The 21,553-nt window shown below is 40.6% G+C and overlaps 1 protein-coding gene across 1 annotated transcript in view; it reads right to left on the bottom strand.

The window, feature by feature from the left end:
- CSMD3 (CUB and Sushi multiple domains 3) overlaps window positions 1–21,553 on the bottom strand; it is a 1,852,015-nt gene that overhangs the window by 140,459 nt on the left and 1,690,003 nt on the right. Inside the window, exons 55-56 of the mRNA XM_033933128.1 lie at window positions 8,448–8,621; window positions 2,220–2,405 (exon numbers count right to left, since the gene is read on the bottom strand). Coding sequence (XP_033789019.1) covers window positions 2,220–2,405; window positions 8,448–8,621 — 360 coding nt within the window. The remainder of the gene's footprint in view (window positions 1–2,219; window positions 2,406–8,447; window positions 8,622–21,553) is intronic.

The following is a 21,553-nucleotide window of genomic DNA, read 5'->3' as shown; positions in this document are numbered from 1 at the left end:
CTTTTAGTAAGATTTAAAAAAAATCTTTGGATTTTCTTTACAAATTTCAAAGCCTTTTGTATTTTGATAAGATGAACATTCTATCATCAGCTCGGAGAAGGTTTTGAATTATTAATGTTTATTGGACACCTTTGAGTAATAATATATTGTAAGTTTTGGACCATCTAAGTGAAGAATCCATTTTTTAACATTTTCCAGTGCAATAGGTCAGACATTCTAGACATGGTAATGGTAGTGTCCCCAAGGGTGCATGCCATCTGCAGAAGGAATCCACTCCGGATTGGGGTGTTGTTGTTTTGTTTTTGTTGTTTTTTTTTTAGGGGGGGGGGGGTTGTGCCTCTGCAATACTTCACTGGGTTCCTTAGCTCCACCTACAGTTTTTACCAGCAGGAGTATGTTTGTTCTGCTCTCTACATTTTATTATTTCATTTGGTGTATTTTCCATCCTTTTTTCAGGGTTTCTGGTACTCAGAGCGATTATTCAGCTCTGCCTGCAATAAGATTACACAGACTTCAGTCTGCAACTGACAGGCCAATCCCTGGTGGTACCTGTCAGCCAGCCTGCATATTCTACACAGGAGTTCGGGGCAATCCCCATCTTTCTCCTTTTGCCAAACGAGGGTTCAAGTGCAGGCTGTTTGGCATCCGTTGGAGACTCAGTGGTGTCTCACAGGTTGCCGTCTGTGTCTTCTCATCTCTGCCCGTTTTGAGAATTTGCTCCATTGTGCGCAAACACATCTAAGAAATGGCCATTTTCAAAACAAAAAGATAGATGTTTTGAAAATGGTCATGTTTACCAAAAATGTCCAAATTTGGATTAGATGTCATATTGAAAAAGCCCCTCCACATCTACTATAGCTAGATTTGTCCCTCTGATACAGCTATTGGTGAAAGGAGGGGCTCTTGTTGTTTTATGTGTAAAGTACTATGAAACAAGTAATAATGAAATATATTTCAACAGCCTTGTTACAGAGATGTGCAGCACAGCAGGCATATAAGGATAAGTGCAAATATGAGAAAAGTGCAACCTGATTTTCAACTAATATTATATAGACTGTTATATATTTATGCAATTTTTGATAGATTGAATGATATTGTCTGATTCTGAATATTATAATTTTTTTGTGGAGGTTGTCTATCTTTACTAGGATCACTGTGTAAGATTTTTCTTACGTGGAATTTTTTTAGCTTTAACATTTATTTTTGTCAAGTCTTTATCTCTATCACTTCTTTTTTTTTAAAAATTGTAAATTTTTGTGAGAAAGAGTGTCCATGATTGAGATTATCCTGTAATGCTCACTTTTTTCTTAATCTTTAACCATCTTTTATAGAATCAGGGCCTTATTCTCCATTTACTGTTATTATTTTCTTGAGTAATGTATTGAGTATTCCCACACATGTGACCTAATTATTGTCAAAAAATTTTTTATAAAAGTAAATTTGTCAAATACAACTTCAAAAATCATTTTAAATCTTGACAAACTTCCCACATGGTGCTGAGAAAGGCACAAGCCACAACCTTAGATATTACTAAAAATGAGCCTCAGAAACCAAGGTGAAGTAATCCAAACACTCACCAAGCCTCATTCAGCCACCACGGCTACATAGGCTATAACAAGTTAATCACAGGCTCCTCTTGCAGCAGAGAACCACAGCAGTAAAAAAAACTCAAACTTGAGAAAAACCTGCGTTGATCTTGGTTGCAGAGCAAAACTACACTCTGAACCTTAACACAGAACATTGTGGAAGAACATGGTCACACAAAAAACACAATACATATACACAAAAAAACTAACAAAAATCCACACAGTTAAGCCAAGTACTTAGCTGAAGCCCATTGGAGTGCACTCCCATAGAGCTCTGCAGGCAAGCTTGCTTTTCCCGGGTAGATTCCACCATTCAGAGCACAAACACTCTTGTAACATTTCCTCCAACCTAGTCTGGTAAGTATAGGGGGTAAAGTAGCAAGATTTAACTTGCGGAACTATACTTACCAGACTAGACTGGAGGAAATCTTACAAGAGCGTTTGTGCTCTGAATGGTGGAATCTACCCAGGAGAAGCAAGCTTGCTTGCAGGGTTCTATGGGAGTGCACTGCAACGGGCTTCAGCTAAGTATCTGGCTTAATTGTGTGGCAATTAGAGCTCTGATGCTCATTGAATTCCTACACTTGTAGCAAGGAGCCACTTTGAAAGAAAACAAAACTATATTTTACTTACTAATACATTCTGGCAAAGGTTTATCCCAGTGACCATTTGGTTGACATACTAATACCGAAGATCCAAATAAATAATATCCAGGATTGCAGTCATAGAAAACCACTGTGCCGTAGGTGAAGTTTCCATGTTCGATTTTGCTTTCACGTATAGAATTTTCAGGGATTCCAGGATCTGTGCAGTTGACCACTAAGTAGAAAATGGCAAAACTTGAAACTGAAGTTCAGAGCACATGTTTCTAAAGAAATTGTTTTTCGTAATCAACATACACATTTATAAATCTTCCTTCCTGCTACTTTGCTTCAGCAAGTCTTATTTTACACAAGGTTTGCTCTCTGACAAACGGTACATGTTTGAATGTCTTAACATACTTCAGTATCAATTTTCTATGCACAGAAATGCATTTATCAAGATTTAACATTTCAAGACATCATTGCTGATTACTGATCCAATTAAAGGAAAGAACAAGCAGCATTTTATTATGCCAAACTCTTTACTGAGCATAAGAACACTGATTATTTTACCCAGTAAGAATTCTGGTAGAAATTAATATAGTTTTTACATCATTTTTATGTTTGCATAGTTACTGTTCTAGTCCCTTGTAAAAGTCTTCATACCCTTGCATATTTTTTCATATCCTATTTAAAAATATGGTACAAAATACATTAAAGTGGAAGTGCATTTCACTGAGCTGTGGAGGGGCATAATCAAAAGGAATGTCTAAGTCCATTTTCGTCTAAGTCAAAAATTGTCCAAAGTAAAAACCAGCCTAGGACACATTTTCAAAAAATACGTCCATCATTTTTTTTCGTTTTGAAAATTGTCTTATACGTGCTGCCGATCTGATCGTCCAAGTCACTAAATCGTCCATCTTTATACTACATTTACGTTCAACTTTTCGTCTAAGTCAAAAATGCCTAGAACAAGCCCTGTTGGACGTGGGAGGGGTCTGCAAAGTGATGGACCGAACACCCAGACATGCCACCTAAATAGTGGGGTACCTTACAGGGCACTGCTGTGAACTTCACAAAAAGGGTGCCATGTCTTCTCCTCACTACAGCTCCTTTATAGGTCATGGTGAGACCCCCAAACCACCTCCAGAATCCCCTAGACCAGGGTCTCAAAGTCCCTCCTTGAGGGCCGCAATCTAGTCGGGTTTTCAGGATTTCCCCAATGAATATGCATGAGATCTATGTGCATGCACTGCTTTCAATGCATATTCGTTGGGGAAATCCTGAAAACCCGACTGGATTGCGGCCCTCAAGGAGGGACTTTGAGATCCATGCTCTAGACCCACTTATCTACCATCCCAATAGCCCTTATGGCTGCAGGAGCCACTTATATGGCAGTAAAAAAGGGTTTTAGGGGTGTATAGGGAAGTGCACATGTTTAAGTATCAAGGCAGTGATTACAGAGGCTTAAGAGAATCTCGGCGAGAAGGAGAATTAGAAGGGCTTGAGCATGCGCAGATGCATGCTCAAAGCCAGCAGAAGAGACTGGGAAGAAGATCTTCAAGCGGCACCGTCACCGGCACTTGTGGGCTGCGTGCCGGTGCCAAAGGGGGGGGGTGAGTTAAAGTTGGTCGGGCTGGGGGTTCCTGTTCTTGCGGGGGGGTCCCGATTCGAGCGGGGGGGGGAGGCCTTTGCGAGCGGGGGGGAGTAGTTCTCGTGCCGGTGCCAGACGGAGGGGGGTGAGTTAAAGTTGGTCAGGCGGGGGGTGCCTGTTCTCACGGGGGGTGCCTGATCACACGGGGGGGGGGAACTTTGCGAGCGGGGGGGAGCAGCGCCCTGGCCTGGGGGTGGGGTGGGGGGGAACGTATCAAAGCGAGTTTCCATTATTTCCTATGGGGAAACTCGCTTTGATAAACGAGCATTTTGGATTACAAGCATGCTCCTGGAACGGCTTATGCTCGTAATCCAAGGTACCACTGTACGTCCAAAACCCGTTTTTATTATCGGCACTTGGACGTATTTGGGAAAAGTTCATCCAAGTGCCGACTTAGGCCGGTTTTTGGACGTTTTTCTCTTTCAATTATGAGCCCCCATAGTGTCTATGTAAAACAACTATTATATAAATACATTTCTCCTTCTGTATTCGCAGTTTCAGCAATTGCGGTTTCGATTATTCGTGGTTTTTAGCTTGCTGGCTCCTCCCCCCAAATTACATTAGCTTGCATAGAGAAATCGCTGATTCCAAGCGTTTACAATTGCTGATTCCTAGCACTTTCTTCACCGTGTTTTGCCTCTCCTTCAGGAACAGGCCAGGTCTCCCACCGTGTTATTCGCAGGTTTTCTGCATTTGTGGGTCTGTTAATCCCCTATCACAGCAAATACAGAGGGAGAAATGTATTAAAAAATAATAATAATGAAAGTTACAGAGTCAGAAATCTTGATCGCGCATGTCTTCACATTCCTCGACGCAGTACTTGGTAGAAGATCCTTTGGCTACAATAATAACTATGGGACTCTTTTACCACCCCCCTGTGGGATTCTTTTACCACAAACCTGTAGTATGGTTTTTAGTGCCAGCTGTGGCGGTAACAGAATTCCTATGAGCATGGGAGATGTTACTGCCGCGGCCGGTGCTAAAAACAGCGCTATGGTTTTGTAAAAGGGGGGGAGGGAGTAAGCCCGCAGTAAAAACTTACAACCTAATTCTATAAAGGGCACTAAAAAATTGTGTGTGCAAATTTGGGTGTGCCCCCAATTTGTGCACAAATTTAATTGAATAATGAGCCGATTAGCATTGATACTTGGGATGTTAACAAGCACTTATTGATGCTTATTGGAATTAATTAAAATTTACTCACATATATTTACAATATGTGCGAGATCTGTGCGTAAATTTTATGTGCGGTTTCAAAAAGCGGCCATTGCCATGGAGGTGTCATGTGTGGGTCAGGGGCATTCCCACAATTTGTGCATGCAATTATAGAATAATGGGGATCCATGCCTAATATAGGTCTGAGGATTTATTCCATGTTATTCAGCTGGTGTAAATGGTCATGCCTAAAGTTAGATATGGTTCCCGGTGTTAAGCGCTATTTTATAAACAACACCTATCTTTGAGCGCCATTTAAAATAGCACCCAATGCAATTTTTCAGTGCCAATTTTTTAGGCATCATTTCTAGAATCTAGTCCAAGGGTGGGCAACTCCAGTCCTCGAGGGCCAGAATCCAGTCGGGTTTTCTCCAATAAATATGCATGAGATCTGTTTGCATGAACTGCCTCCATTGTATGCAAATAGGTCTCAAGCATATTCATTCGGGAAATCCTGAAAACCCGACTGGAATGTCTACTAAACTAAACTAAACTAAACCTTAAGTTTATATACCGCATCATCTCCATGGATGTTGTGGAGCTCGGCACGGTTTACAAGAACTTAAAATATAGGAAGAGAAGGGAAAAAAAAAAAAATTTACATGAACTTATATATAGAAGAGAAGAATACTGCACAATAAAACTGACAGTAAGGACTAGGGTGGGCAACTCCGATCCTCGAGGGCCGGAATCCAGTTGGGTTTTCAGGATTTCCCCAATACCGCATTCATTTGGGAAATCCTGAAGACCAAACTGAATTGTGGCCCTCATTATCTACCCCTGTGCTAGACTATGAACTGTAATAGAGACTTTATTTGCTAGGGAAACCTATCCCTTAAATTCCTTTGTTAAGTAAGCAGAGCACTTAAAATAAAATAAAGTGACCTAAACCCATCTCTCCTCTTCCCTTGTTCTCTATTTCTGTGAACAACACTCTCATCCTCCCTGTCTTATCAACTTGCAACCTTGGGGTAATCTTTGACTTATCTCTCTCCTTCTCTTCACATATCAAATAGACTGCCCAAACCTATTTCTTTCTCTATAATATTGCTAAAGTCAGACCCTTTCTTTCTGAGCGCACTGCCAAAATCCTTATCAGTTCTCGCCTAGACTACTGTACTGCAACCTGCTTCTCAGTGGCCTTCCGCTAAACCATCTCTCTTCCAATCAATCCAGTTCAGAACTCTGCTGAACAACTCATATACTGCCAATGTCGCTATGCTCTCATTACCCCTCTCCTCAAATCACTTCATTGGCTCTCTATCCATTTCCACATCCATTTCAAACTTCTTTTACTGACCTACAAGTGTATTCTCTCTGAAGCTCCTCAGTATCTCTCCTCTCTCCCTACACTCCCCTCCCCCCCACCCCGGTCATTCCTCTTATCAGATAAGTCTTTCTTATCTGTACCCTTCTCCTTTATGGCTAACTCCAGACTCCATTCCTTCTATTTTGCTGCACTGTATCCTGGAACAAACTGCCTGACCTCAGTACGTCAAGTTCTGTATCTGGCAGTATTCAAGTCCAGACTCAAAGCCCACTTCTTTGATGATGCTTTCAATTTTAAACTCCAACCCACCTTCTAAGCACCAATGTCTGCCTTGTTGTTCCCTCTGTTATTCCCCTACCTGCTAAGTACCAGTGTCTGTCTTGTCATTCCCAATCTAGTTCCCCCACCTGAGCACTGTGTATTGATGCACCTTCTTGTCCAGTTTGTCTGTCTTGACTAGGTTGGAAGGTCTTTTCAGCAGGGACTGTCTCTTCTATGTTTTGATATACAGCACTGTGCTCGTATCTAGTAGCGCTATAGAAATGATTAGTAGTAGTAATGAACTTATCTATTTAACTTTAAGCCCACCTTTCCCCAAATTTAAAATAAATTTTCCAGCAAAATCTTATCAATGAAGATCTTTCCCTCTTTGGAAGTCCTCTCACAGCACCTTTTTAATCTTCCAAACCTCAACTGTTACCAGTTTAAATTCTTTCAAAGGCAAACATTCATAATTTCCTAACTAAAATACCACAAACCCTCCTACCCCTAGACAGAGACCTACCCTCTACCCATATTTAAAACACGCCCATCTTACAAGCCCATACATTTATATTTTCTGGTTACTTTATTTATTTAAGCATTTATATGCCACTTATAGCCTAAGTGGTTTAGATTCAGGTACTTAAGTATTTTTCCCTATTTGTCCCGGTGGGCTCACACTCTATCTAATATACCTAGGGCAATGGGGGATTAAGTGACTTGCCCAGGGTCACAAGCAGCAGTGTGGGATTTGAACCCACAACCTCAGGGTGCTGAGATTGAAGCTTTGGCTGTAACCTCTGCGCCATATTAAAGTGGAAGGTATTCAGATGAGGTCACTTTCTTCAAGTGAATTCATTGCAATTTAAAAGTATAGGTGTAATATATACATACACACTGGCAAATACTTTATTTGCTGACATGCAGAGCAGGAACATTGGTTTCAAGAATCTATAAATACAGAAAAAAGAAGAATCACTTGTTCTTTTCCACATATAAATTTCCAGTTTCTACCACTGTCATGTATAAGAGCTGGTAAAAAAAACGTTTGAAAGCCATATTCTAGGTACAAAATATAAGGAGTGAATTGTCCAAATAAGACTGGTGAACATAAACTTATATGAAAATGTCCTTTTATTCATCCAATGGCTTAAATGGCTTTATTTATCCAATAACTCAATGACTCGACATGGACATGTTTTGGCCAAACCGGCCTGCCTCAGGAGTCTAGAGAGTCTTCTCGGTAATGCCAGATGATATACTACAATGTAAAATCGTTTGCAACAGTGCATATCATCTGATATTACCGAGAAGACTCTAGCATTGTAGCATATCATCTGGTATTACTGAGAAGACTCTCTAGACTCTTGAGGCAGACCGGTTTGGCCAAAACATGTACATGTCGAGTCACTGAGTTATTGGATGAATAAAGCCATTTAAACCATTGGATGAACAAAAGGACATTTTCATATAAGTTTGTGTTCACCAGTCTTATCTGGACATTTCCACTCCTTATATTTTGTACATTTGGCGATCTGCACGGGGCAGGAGCGTAGGAAGATCGCTCCTGCCCCGAAAGCCCGCTAGACTACCAGGTAAGGCCAGGATGCCGGGGGAAGGCAGGAGGGAGGTGGGGATGGGTCAGAGCCGGATATTCACGGTATTTCCCTATTCACAGTCCGGCTCTGCCCTTATCCCCTGTGAATAATGAGGGAGATGTGTAAACATGAAAGCAGCATGAACAATAAATTGTAATACGTTATCTAGCTTCAATGATAACATACTTTGCCATTAATACAATAAAATCCTTCGATTACATACTGGGTTTTCTTAAATATATTTCTAGAAAACCCTCAGAATTACAAGTTTTGAACACTGACCTTTACATATTGGAGGAGGGTGACTCCATTGCCTATTGGCTTGGCACTGTGCTCGTGTTGGCCCTTTCATGATATATCCAATGTTACATGAGAATATCACAACATCATTGAAGTTGAAACCACTTCCACTTGTTCTTCCATATATTGGACTACCAGGATGACCACAGCTAATGGCTAACAGAATGAAATAAAAATAAAAGAAATAGAAAGATTATGGTTTCTTGAATACAGTATGAATTACAAAATAGCTTTTTTGATTCCCCCCATCTCACTACCTCCAATGACCTGTACAATCCCCGCCCCCATCTCGTGCTCACCTTAACCACCTCATTGCTTGTAATTATGTAAGTTCTTGTTAAATTTGTAAGTTCTTGTTAAATTTTGTTTATCTGTTGTGAAAACTCCCCTCCTCATGCTCACCTAAGAACATAAGAACATAAGAAATGCCTCCGCTGGATCAGACCTGAGGTTCATCGTGCCCAGCAGTCCGCTCACGCGGCGGCCTAACAGGTCCAGGACCTGTGCAGTAAATTTCTATCTATACCCCTCTATCCCCTTTTCCAGCAGGAATTTGTCCAATCCTTTCTTAAACCCCAGTGCCGTGCTCTGCCCTATGGCATCCTCTGGGGTTGCATTCCAGGTGTCCACCACACGTTGTGTAAAGTGGACACCTGGAGTGCAATTCCGGGGGACGTTATGGGGCAGAGTACGGTACTCACCTGAATATCTACATTACTTGTAATTCTAGTTTATTGTAATTTCTTATTAAACTTTGTTTAATTGATGTGAACCGCCTAAAACTCCCTGGGTATGGCGGTATACAAGAATAAAGTTATTATTTTTATTATTATCATAACTATGAGAGCTTGTGCCAAGTCCTTGAGTACTCTTTCCCACTGACTTTGTAAGCACAAACTCTTCCCTTGAAAACTGTCCATGGAAAGAGTACCCACAAACATATGTACTTTTCCCTATGAATATTTTTTCATGAAAATAATGTGCACAGTTTGAAAATACATTATTACATGCTTTATTGCTTCTCCACTTCTTTTTCTACAGGCAAGGTAAGCATGGTGGTAATCCCATGTGCATATTAACCTATAGATAAGGTAAACAATTTTCAGATAGCCCAAATATCTGGTTAAGGGGTCCTTTTATTAAGGTGTGCTAACTGATTTAGGGCATGCTAAAGATTAGTGCACGCAAAATGCTAAAATGTCCATAGTGCACCTTAATAAATGACTTTTGAAAATCATCATCTTCATTCTTAAGCATTGTATTAACAAAAATACTTTCTAGTGTAATTCAAAAGAATACAGGGTAGCTAATCTAAGTATATGTAAGTTGCACAAAACTTCAGCAATCCGCGTACAAATCTGTCACAGGTACAGATAGTATTAAAGACAGTGATTTTGAACAGAATTCAAGACCAACTAAGAAACTATCAAAAAAGTCCAAAACAAATGTATTTAGAAGTAATGCAAATAAAAAGTATAAAAATGCCTAGTTTGTCAATATCAATGTATGTTTACTGTATTTTATCTAGTTGTGTAAAGTCTTCCTCTTTGAGGAGAGCATTAAGAAGACTATGAACATAGACTTAGGGCTCCTTTAATCAAGGTGCGGTAGGCGAAAAACCGCGGAATACCGCGCGTTCAACCGCCTGCCGCGCTAGTCGTTAACGTCTCCATTGATGAGGTGTTAGTTTTTAGGCTTGCCGCGGGGGTTAGCGCATGATGATCCGACGCGCTAACCCCCGTAGCGCGCCTTAATAAAAGGAGCCCTTAGGATCCAACTTACTAAGGGGGGGATTTTTTTTAACATGTGCTGTAAACTGCACAAACAAGGCAACTGTTACCGTGGTGGCATAATAGTTGGCTTGTGTTTATTTATAGATATACTGGGGTGAACTGTAGGCAGGTAGTGGGCGTGGACTATACCCCGAAGAGAGCAAAGGGTGCTAACTCTTCATGAGAAGGAGTTAATTGCTTTCATGCAAATTGCAATTAGTCTGAACATGTGGTAAACAACAATTCAGTGCAGTAACTTGAGAGGACATGTTGGGTGTGCCCCCTACAATTACTTTGCACATAGGATACGATTCTATAAATTGGCGCCTAGATATATGTATCATTTATGCATGTTATAGGTGCCAAGAATTGGTAATTATGTATAAATATGTTCCAGGCCATATTTGGTAAGTTAGCACCTACAGTTTGTACCTGCATAAATGTAGGTGGAGCATGGGTGGGTCATGTCCTCAAGCCATACATGTAACTTAGAGGTTGTTATACTAAGCTGTGGTAGAAAGTTGTCTTAGTGCACCTTTACATGGGGTTTTCAAGCATGCTAATGACCAAAGCAGTAAAATGACAGATTTTATTTTTTTCTTTTACTGGCCATGTGCTAATGTTATAAAATATGTAGTATTACTACTATTCCATCGAGACCCTATCACAAGACCCACATTAACCCCCTCTTTTACAAAGGTGCGCTAAGTTTTTTAGAACGCGCTAAATATTAGAGCATGCTAAACGCTAACACATGTATGTTATCCTATGGATGTGTTAGCGGTTAGCGCACACCTTGATGTAGCACGCACTAAATCTGCACTAAAATGCTTAGCGCGCCTTTGTAAAAGAAGGCCTAAATATCTACTCCCACTAACTTATAGCTAAACTGGCCGTGTCGGGCGATTAATGAAGCGAGTCAGACACAACACTGCTGGTTAGCTGTGAAACAAGTGGCTGGGAACAGTCACGGTTTGAAAATATCTAGGAGAGCACTGAAAAACTGAATGTAATGTAATTTATTTCTTATATACCGCTACATCCGTTAGTTAAAAGATCTCTTATAGAATACTATCAGTTACCTAAATTTAGGTAAACCCATATTGACTTATACTAAGGTATTATAGAATTGATGCCAGGCACCCAAGCTAAATGGAAGTGCTAATTTATAGAATTACCTCCTTAGTATGTTCATTTTTGCTGTTAAAGGTTAAAGGGGTTGAGGCAAAAAAAAAAAAAGAAAAAGAAAACTATTGGAGCAGGAAGTGTACAGCTACCAAAAGGGCCACGTATGCATTTCTGGCTGCACAATGGAGAAAGGAGTTTAATACAAAATCATCTCATGCGGTAGACATAAGCATACATTAAATTAAAATGGATGACAATCAGGCTATTAGGTATTCTGCTCCAATGCAGAGAATTCTTGCAGAACACTTTAAGATGAGTACAATGCAGCAAACTGAACACCATGTCTGAGGAGGTATAAAAGGGTTAGTCTGCTGAAAACATTTTTATATGACTTCTTGTAATATTCATGTCATGATGAAGTTTTAATTATTGATTGCTTTTGTATGTTCCTGTCGATTTTATGCCCTCTTTGAATGTAAATCGCCTTGAGTCTAGGGTTACCAGATGTCCAGATTTCCCCAGACATGGCCTCCTTTTTGAGGACATGTCCAGGGGTCTGGACGGCTTTTCAAAACCCAGCACTTTGTACGGGTTTTGAAAAGCTTCCAGCTAGCTGCAATGTCGGGACGGCATCTGTGCATGTGCGGATGCAACATGGTGACATCAAGCGCATGCTGTGATATCATTGCGTCACACCAGTGCATGCACAGATGCCTTCCCAACAAGTGACCAGGTAGAGGGGCTGAGGCGGGGCATGAATTGGGGCTGGGAGTGGGGACATGGGTCCGAATTTACAAAAATCTGGTAATCCTACTTGAACATTTTTGATATTGTGTGATTAATAAGTTGTGTATTAGATTAGATTTGTATTGGAGCTTAAATGCTAATGGCACCCCTCAACCAACACACTAAGATCCTCAGATCTCTAATCTCTGATCCCTCATCCTTTAAAATGACCCTCACCTGCTTATTCCCCATTCCCTAGCCAATGCAGAATGCTAGGAATGATTAAGAAGGGGATCATAAACAGATCGGAGAAGGTCAGTGGCGTACCAAGGGGGGGGGGCGGTCCGCCCCGAGTGCAAGCTCCAAGGGGGTGCACAGCCGGCCAGATCCAGAACCTCCCGCACTGCTCCAAACGGCACCTCAGCGCAGCTGCCGTACTTATAACAGAGCAGAGTCGGCAGCCACGCTGAAGTGAACAAAGGTCCCGCGATGACTGTGCCATCTACAGCCTCTGTTCCGGAAGAGGTAAGTGACGTTGGGTGGGGAGGGAGAGGGCAGCAGCCGCAGTCATCGCGGGATCTTGCCGCAATTCTCTGCGTCTGCCAGCCCAGCCCCCTCTGACGTCACTTACCTCTTCCATCGGAGCAGAAGCAGGCCCTTGCTGATTTGGGATGGAGAAAGAAAGGAGCTTAGTAGGGTGATGAAAGGAGAGAAAGGAGGTCAGGGTGTTATGGAAGGGTGTGGAGGGTGAGAATTTGGGGTCAGGGTGGTATGGAACGGTGTGGAGGGTGAGAAAGGAGGTTCAGGGTGGTATGGAAACATGGTGAAGGATGAGAAAGGAGGTCAGGGTGGTATGGAAGGGTGTGGAGGGTGAGAAAGGGGGGTCAGGGTGGTATGGAAAAATGGTGAAGGGTGAGAAAGGGGGTCAGGGTGGTATGGAAGCGTGGTGGAGGGAGAGAAAGGGGCAGATGCTTATGGAATTGCAGGGAAAGAGACATAAGGGGGAAGGATACTGCATGGAATTGGGTTGGAGAGAGAGAAAGGGGGCAGATGCTGATGGAAGTGGGGGGAAGGGAGAGGAGAGAGTGAAATGCTAGACCATGTGAGTGTGGGAGAGGGAAGGGAAGAAGAGGAGAGGATAGATGCCAGACCATTGGAGGAGCGAAGGGAAGAAGATGGATGCCATTCTAATGGGGGTAAAGGGAGAAATGGAAGGAGGATGCATAAAGTTTCTAGAATGGGAATAGAAAGAGAGAAGACGCCATAGAGAAGGGGCAGAGCGAGGGGAGACAGTGGATGAAAGGAAGAGAGTGACAAAAAGATGAGGAAAGCAGAAACCAGAGAAGACAAGGTAGAAAAAAATTATATTTATTTATTTATTTTTTGCTTTAGGTGAGATTTATTGATGTTTTTGTGATGTTGCATTGTATGCAGAGTCCAGCTTCTTGGTGCTTCAGTTTAACGTTTGTCTACGTATTTTTATTCTATCTCCCCATTTACAAAACTGTAGAGTGTTTTTTAGTGTTGGCATCTGAGCTGTTACCACCGTGGCTAAAAACCACACTACAGTTTTGTATAAGGGGGAGGGGTTAGTTTGTGATTACATACTAGGCGAAGGTGTTTTCTGTGTTCTGTGTGTTCAAAAAGACATGGTTTTCTGTTAGGATTGACTGTGTAGGATTGATCTGTACTAGTCTGACTAGTTTAGTTTTACAATGGGTTTATTGATGCACTGCTCACTGCAGTATGTAAGATGCTGTCTTTTCCTAGGTATTCATGTGTGATGTGTGGATTGTTACTAAAAATCATGTTTTTCAAACAGATGGGGGGGGTCAAAAAATGATGGGCCCCAGGTGTCAAATGCTAGTTACGCCACTGGAGAAAGTTATCATGCCGCTATACCGGGCCATGGTACACCCCCACCTGGAATACTGCGTCCAGCACTGGTATATGAAGAAGGACATGGTACTACTCGAAAGGGTCCAGAAAAGAGCGACTAAAATGGTTAAGGGGCTGGAGGAGTTGCCGTACAGTGAGAGGTTAGAGAAACTAGGCCTCTTGTCCCTTTAAAAAAAGGAGACATAGAGGGGACATGATCGAAACATTCAAGATAATGAAGAGAATAGACTTAGTAGATAGAGACAGGTTGTTCACCCTTTCCAAGGTAGAGAGGACAAGAGGGCACTCTAAAGTTAAAAGGGGATAGATTCCGTACAAACGTAAGGAAGTTCTTCTTCACCCAGGGAGTGATGGAAAACTGGAATGCTCTTCCGGAGGCTGTTATAGGGGAAAACACCCTCCAGGGATTCAAGACAAAGTTTGACAAGTTCCTGCGGAACCGGAACGTACGCAGGTAAGGCTAGTCTATTAGGGCAATGGTCTTTGACCTAAGGGCCACCGCAGGAGCGGACTATTGGGCATGATGGACCACTGGTCTGACCCAGCAGTGGCAATGCTTATGTTCAAAATCTTCCCAAGTTTGTAAAAAAATATCCCCCTCCCCCCAATAGCCCTGGTGTCTAGATGCACTTCAGCCCCACCCCTGAACCTCAAATCAATATCTTTAGTGTCTAGCAGCAACCACCCAATCCTTAAACTAATAGCACTGGTTTGTAGGGGCAACCCCCCCCCAACACCTTGGCATACCTTCATGAGCAGGAGCAATGCCCACTCACTCCTACCTCTATGCCAATATCATGAGAAAATAATGGTACCTTCATGGGGTCAGTCTGCAAAATAAGGCCCTCTTTTATCAAGCTGCGTTAGAATTTTTTTTATCGCAGGCAGATGCAGTAAAAGTTCTGATGCTCATAGAATTCATAGTAACATAGTAGATGGTGCAGATAAAGACCCAAATGGTCAATCTAGTCTGCCCAACCCGATTCAATCTAAAAAATTTTTGCTTTTTTTTTAATTCTTCTCCTTAGTTATTTCTGGGAAAGAATCTAAAGCTCTGCCCGGTACTGTTCTTAGATTCCTATGAGTATCAGAGTGTTTACCGCAGTGACCCGCAATGAAAAACTCTAACGCTGCTTGATAAAAAGAGGCCTAAGGGTGTTATATTAACACATGCCTCATGAAGCATTAAAAACCTTTATTATTTTTTTCATTTCATGCTTTTAAAAATGTCTTAGGAAAAGAAGGCCAAGGCAGAAACTTTTTATTGCAGTATTCTAATGCTGTGTAATTCAAAACTAATTTTCTAATTTAAAAACAAATGAAGCTGAGTAGAAGATAAAATCTATCTGTAAAATCTCTCTTTGGGAATGAAAGTGTTTGTTTTCTGCCAAGCAATAAATATTAAAATTGTGCTCACATTTTTGTATTTGGGAAACACTAACAGCTGCATTACCATTAATAGCCTCAAGGTATTAGTACCCTTTGTTACAATAATTGTCAGATTTTCTCTGCCTTGAACAAACATGTGCATTTATGGGCCATGCACATAAATTTAGGCTGTTATATTAGCCAACTCAAATTCAGGACCAGGTTGATCCAGCTTTGTTTTGTCCCGTTGCATCTACAACTTGTAGTAGTAGGTTCAAGTTTCTGAGGTTGAAAAACTTTTTTTTTTCTAGTTCTTTGTCAGTTTTGCTCAGTGAGTAATTATTTGGGGTTCCTTTTACTAACCGAAGATCTTCTTACTGTTTACCAGCGAGATAAATGCTCCGATGCTTATTCAGTTCTTATGAGTGTTGGAGCATTTACCGTCCTGCAGTAAGAAGTTCTTCCATGGTTTAGTAAAACTCAAGTGTTTTGATTTTCTAACATTGCAGCTTGACACTTAATTTACTTAGAAACATAGAAACATGACAGCAGATAAAGGCCAAATGGCCCATCCACAGTAAACATTATCATTGTGTCAGTTGGATTATTGCTTTTGGGTTTACTTAAACAGTATTTATTTATTTATTCAATTTTGTATACCTTTCTTCTAGGGAGCTCAGTACATTCTACATGTATTTAGTTGGGTACTCGGGTCTTTTTCCCCGTCTGTTCCAATGAGCTCACAATCTATTTAATGTACCTGGGGCAATGGGAGGAAGAGATTAAATGACTTGCCCAGGGTCACAAGCAGCAGCATGGGTCAGAACCCACAACATTAGGGTGCTGAAGCTGTAGCTTTTAACCACTGTGTGACATTGCTCCAGAACATGGTGGCCCGGTTGTTATGAAAAAGGCATGAATCTGAACATATTACTCCATTTTTAATTAGGTTACATTGGTTGCCAGTTCATTATAGGTTCCAGTTTAAGATTTCATCTTTAGCCTATCGGACTATAAATGAAGGTATCTCTCACTTTATCTGAGTTGGCGTTACCCTATGGCTCAGGTTGAGCTCTTAGATCTTTATACAAACAACTGGTCCTTCCTTCTCCAACACAAATTAATCTGGAAACAACTAGAAATTGCTATTTTGATGAGTGTATATTTTTGTATGAGCTGTTTGCCATTCTCAATAAAAATATTATTAAAAAAATAAATAAATAAATTCAGCTTTTATCTTGTTGGCTCCCAATCTTTAGAAATATTTGCCCGTTTCTCTATATAAGGAAGTTTTTCTTAAATGGTTTAAATCTGCACTAAAAGTACTCTTTTTTCTTTTGGCTTTGGGTGTTTAATTTGCTGGGGTCCTGGGTCTGACTGGCTTTACCTGTATGTCTTCATTTTCATTTTGGGTGAATGAACCTTCTTTGATATAGCTACTGTTCTATCTAATTTAATAGAGTTCCTTTCTAATATTTTAAATTTATGAATGCAAACTACCTTGGCCTGCTTGATAAGGGGTTCTAAGATAGCTAACCATTTCTCTATTATAAAACAATTAGTTTAACAATTTCTAAAAAAGAAAAGCCTTCAATAATTTCAGAAATTTTTTACTCAGATTTATTGCCCATTGGAAGTATATTTCAGCATTTTGCTGTGTGATAAGCAAATGTAGCAACATGGCGTTTATTAAATTTCACATCCAAGTTTATTAAAATTTTATTATCCCGCTTTATCTGTAATCAAGGCGGCTTTACATAATAATAAAATAAAGATACAAAATACAGGGAACTATTAAACAGCAAAGACTTTACATCAGAGAAACATCAAGAGACAAACTATCTTGACAGACGTGACTAACCAAAACAACCTGGCATGAGAGGAGGGGGAAAAACTACAATCAATAATAGGAAAGAACAATGGATATTGAAGAGTCAAGTTATCTTTTGACCACAGAAAGGTATGAAAAGATGGCCATATTATCAATGAATTCAAGCATGCTGGTGCTTGGCCATGAAAAATCTTAAATATTAAAGTACACAATTGAAAATTACATTGTGCCTCCACTGGAAGCTAGTGAAGACTGGTCAACAATGGAATATTCCTTTCAACCTTACTTTGTCCAAAGATTAAACTCAGATGCAGAATTTTGCATCAACTGCAGCCATTTCATCTGAGTGCTATTGCAACCTAAATACAACAGACAACCTGAAATGTCCCTATAAAATTATTTCTTTACATGCCGAAGCTGACATAATTTAATAAAGATCATTTTCACTAGATGTTTAATTTGTAGTTTCACGGTCAAGAGGGCATCTAACCAAACTCCTAGTATTTTTAGGGCCTCTTTTATGAAGCTGCACTAGCGGGAGCCTCGCGGCAAATGCACCAAAGCCCTTTAAATTCCCATCGGCTTTGGTGCATTTACTGCGCCAGTTCCGGTATTGGGTTAGATAAAGGAAGCCCTTAATGAGGATTTGAATGTACTATAAGTTCCCTAGTTTGAATTAACAATTTTTCAGAAGCCAAGTCAACATAAAATCTTACCCTCTCTTTTACGAAACTGCAACAGCAGTTTCTTGCGCGGGGAGTCGCGCTGAATGGCCCACGCTGCTCCCAACGCTCATAGGAAATCAATGAGTGTCGGGAGCAACACGGGCCATTCAGTGCGGCTCCCCGTGCTAGAAACTGCTATCATAGTTTCGTAAAAGGAGGCCTTAGTTTTTTTCCACATTGGGTAGCCCAGCATTCGATCCTCTAAAACCATAAATGAGTAATTGGAGTACTAACTTCTAAAGAAGTCAGCGGGAATGACTATATTATCATCTGCATATGATACTGATTGAGCAAAAAACTGTGCTAGTATTGACATTAAAATATTAAGGAGACCTTTTCAAAGCCACGCTAAAATGTGGCCTGCACTATTTTTGGTGAGCGGGTTTCCCGTGTGCTGAGGCCATGATTTAGCGAAGCTCTAAAATGGTCATAATGCTCTAATTTTGAAATTAGTGCATGGCCATTAGCATATTATCCCTTATTGCCACCTATTTTGCAAACAGTAAGGGCTCCACATTAATTCTGCACTAATCAGTCAGTTTCCAGATGGCATCATATTTCAAACAGCGGTCTTTGAAGAGTTACAGTGTTGACAGGAGAAAAAAATGTGTTTTCTTGAACCGCGAAGATGAATTTTGATTTGGTTGATGTTTGGAGATAATTTGGTTGTTACTCCAATCTTTGTGGTTTTGGTGCCACTGATTCCCTGAAGAAGCCTTGAGCGAAACGGGTCCTATTGGAAACAGGCCACTCCAACCAAAGATAAGTTTTATACATTTTCATTTAGATTTTGAGAAACAATAGTTATACCATTTTGAAAAAGATTAAGAGGGTTTTTTATGGCCTATGATTACAATATGACCCATCTATTTGATCAACTTTGGCTGTTGATGTGGTCTGAAGGGTGTATGAGGTCTTTTTCCCTCTTTTTCTTAATCTGAAATCAAGAATTATATACAATCTAACGCTGACTATATGATGGATGAATTTAAGAATTAAAATGTTTTTGAAGATATACAACTCTACTTTTTGTGGTTTATCTGTGTGTAGTTGCTTTGTAGAATTTTTGTCCTATTTTTGGTTTTCTTAAAAACCTGACCAGCATTGCCTACATCTTTCATAGAGCAAAGCTTTATGTTATTATTATTATTCGTATTATTATTTTTACTTTAACATTTCTTGAGGTGCAATTATCTGAAACATACCTCAAATTATATTTTTTTAAACACGTGAAGAAAAATAATAAAATATAATTTCAATATTACTAAAATACACTTTGCAAAACTGAAATCTTTCTGCTATATATGTGAACCTGGAGCCCCCCTCCCCCCTACCATCTTGTGCCCGCCCCCCTGCTACTCGTTCCGGGGCTTTCTCTTTCTCTAATCCATACCAGTAGCTTTCCTAACTATGTGAAAAGCAGTGACAACTTCAGAAACCATTTTAGTAGCACAGCAAATGCAAATAAATTGGGGTCACCTAAAAAGGGTAGGTAAAAGCAATTGCTTTGTTGATTTCAATGATAATAGCTGTGAGAGCACATAAAGACATTTAAGAAAATGATATACAATGATACCATATAATGGGGTCTATTTTCTGAAGTGAGATAACACTTTGCAGATAAATTAATGCCATAAATTACTGCACAGTAATAGCATAGAATCCTCATTAACTGACGCAAGGAAAAATTATTTACTGCAATTTAATTGAACGGCTAAACCTATTCAAAAAGTGTCACCTATGCCACATTTACTGCTGTGTCAACAGTTAGGGAGCATTTGTCTAATCTAGACGGTAACATTTATCCATATGTTTAATGCATAAATGTTTAGAATATGAGGGACCGCTCTTCTATACTACAAGAACCATTACAACTGAAATCCATTATCCTAGGTCTGGGGTAGGCAATTCTGGTCCTCGAGAGCCACAGGCAGGTCAGGTTTTCGGGATATCCACAATGAATATGTATGAGATGGATTTGTATGCACTGCCTCCTTGAGATGCAAATCTATCTCATGCATTCATATCCCCTATTTTTCCCCCTGCGCTGTTCTCTGAATGGCCGCCACCAGTTTTCATCCTGCAAAAACTGGTGGCGGCCATTCAGAGAGCAACACGGAGTCGAGCAGGAAGCAGGAAAAGCTCGGCCCAATCGGGCGCGCCACTGGCCGCAAAAAAGGAACAGGGAAGGAGAGGCTCAGCACGGGACAGGGCGTGGAAAGATTGCTCCTGCCCCATACACCACCAGGGATTAAAAATTACAGGTAAGCGCGCGGGAGGGGGGGGGGTTTAAAAAAAAGTAGGTCAACCAGGACGGGAGACAGGAGGCATCCCTCCTGTCCCGGCCTACCATATAGTCCGGAAGGGGGTAGGGTTGATGGCCCGAATATAGGACGAGACCCCATTTTGGGGCCATTTTTTTGACCCCAAAATCTCATTCTATATTCGAGTATATCAGTATATGTAAGTGTGAGTCTCTAAATGTTAAGCACTTTGACAGTCAGTTATGCTAGTATTCTATAACAAAACTTAGATTCAGACTTGATACAGTGTCATATTTTGGTACTAAGGGCCATATTCTAAATATGGCACCCAAAAAATCAGCACCAACAAGAATTTCCTTGTACGGATTAAGAACAAGTTAAAAGATAGAAAATAGAGAGCAGGGTTGAATGGTCAATATTCTTAATGGAGAAGGATAAATAGTGAGGTTCCCAAAGGGTCTGTGCTGGGACCGCTGCTTTTTAACATATTTAGCAATGATTTAGAGATGGGAGTAACTACTGAGATAATTAAATTTGAGGATGACACAAAGTTGTTCAAATTGTTAAATCACAAGAGGGATTTTAAAAATTGCAAGAGGACCTTGTGAGACTGGGAATCAAAATGGCAAGATGACATTTAATCTGAGCAATTGCAAAGTGATGCATGAAGAACCTGAACTATAGCTATGTAATGAATGTTTCCACATTAGGAGTCACTACCCAGGAAAAGGATCTAGTTGTTTTATCACTGAGGATACAATGAAATCCTCTGCTCAGTGCACTGTGGCAGCAAAGAGAGCAAATAGAATGTTAGGAATTTTCAGGAAAAGAATGGAAAACAAAGATGAAAATGTTATAATGCGTTTGTATCTCTCTATAGTGCGGCCGCACCTCGAACACTGTGTGCAATTCTGGTCACCGCATCTAAAACAAGATACAGCAGAATTAGAAAAAGTACAGAGAAGGGTGACATAAATGATCGTAGGGAAGGGAAAACTTCAGCTAGTGCTCTTCAGCCTAGAGAAGAGATGGCTCAGGGGAGATATGATAGAGGTCTATAAAATACTGAGTGGAGTGGAACAAGCAGACATGAGCCACTTGTTTACTCTTTACCAAAACACTAGGGCTAGGGGGTATGTTCTGAATAGAGAATGACATGGGGACAAATTTGTCTCTGTTCCTGCAGGAACTCAGTTTCCGCAAGTTTTGTCGCTGACCATGTCCCTGCCCCATTCCTGCAAGCTCTGCCTTAACCGCACAAGTCTCAAACACTTATGATTTTGAAGTGTTTCAGGCTTGTGCAAATTAGGACAGAGCTTGCAGAAATGGGGTAGGGACAGGAAAATAACTCATCGGGATAGGATGGGAAAATGAG

This window comes from Geotrypetes seraphini, chromosome 2 (assembly GCF_902459505.1).
Source record: "Geotrypetes seraphini chromosome 2, aGeoSer1.1, whole genome shotgun sequence".
NCBI classification, from domain to species: Eukaryota; Metazoa; Chordata; class Amphibia; order Gymnophiona; family Dermophiidae; genus Geotrypetes; species Geotrypetes seraphini.
This window is presented reverse-complemented; position numbering and strand designations above follow the sequence as displayed.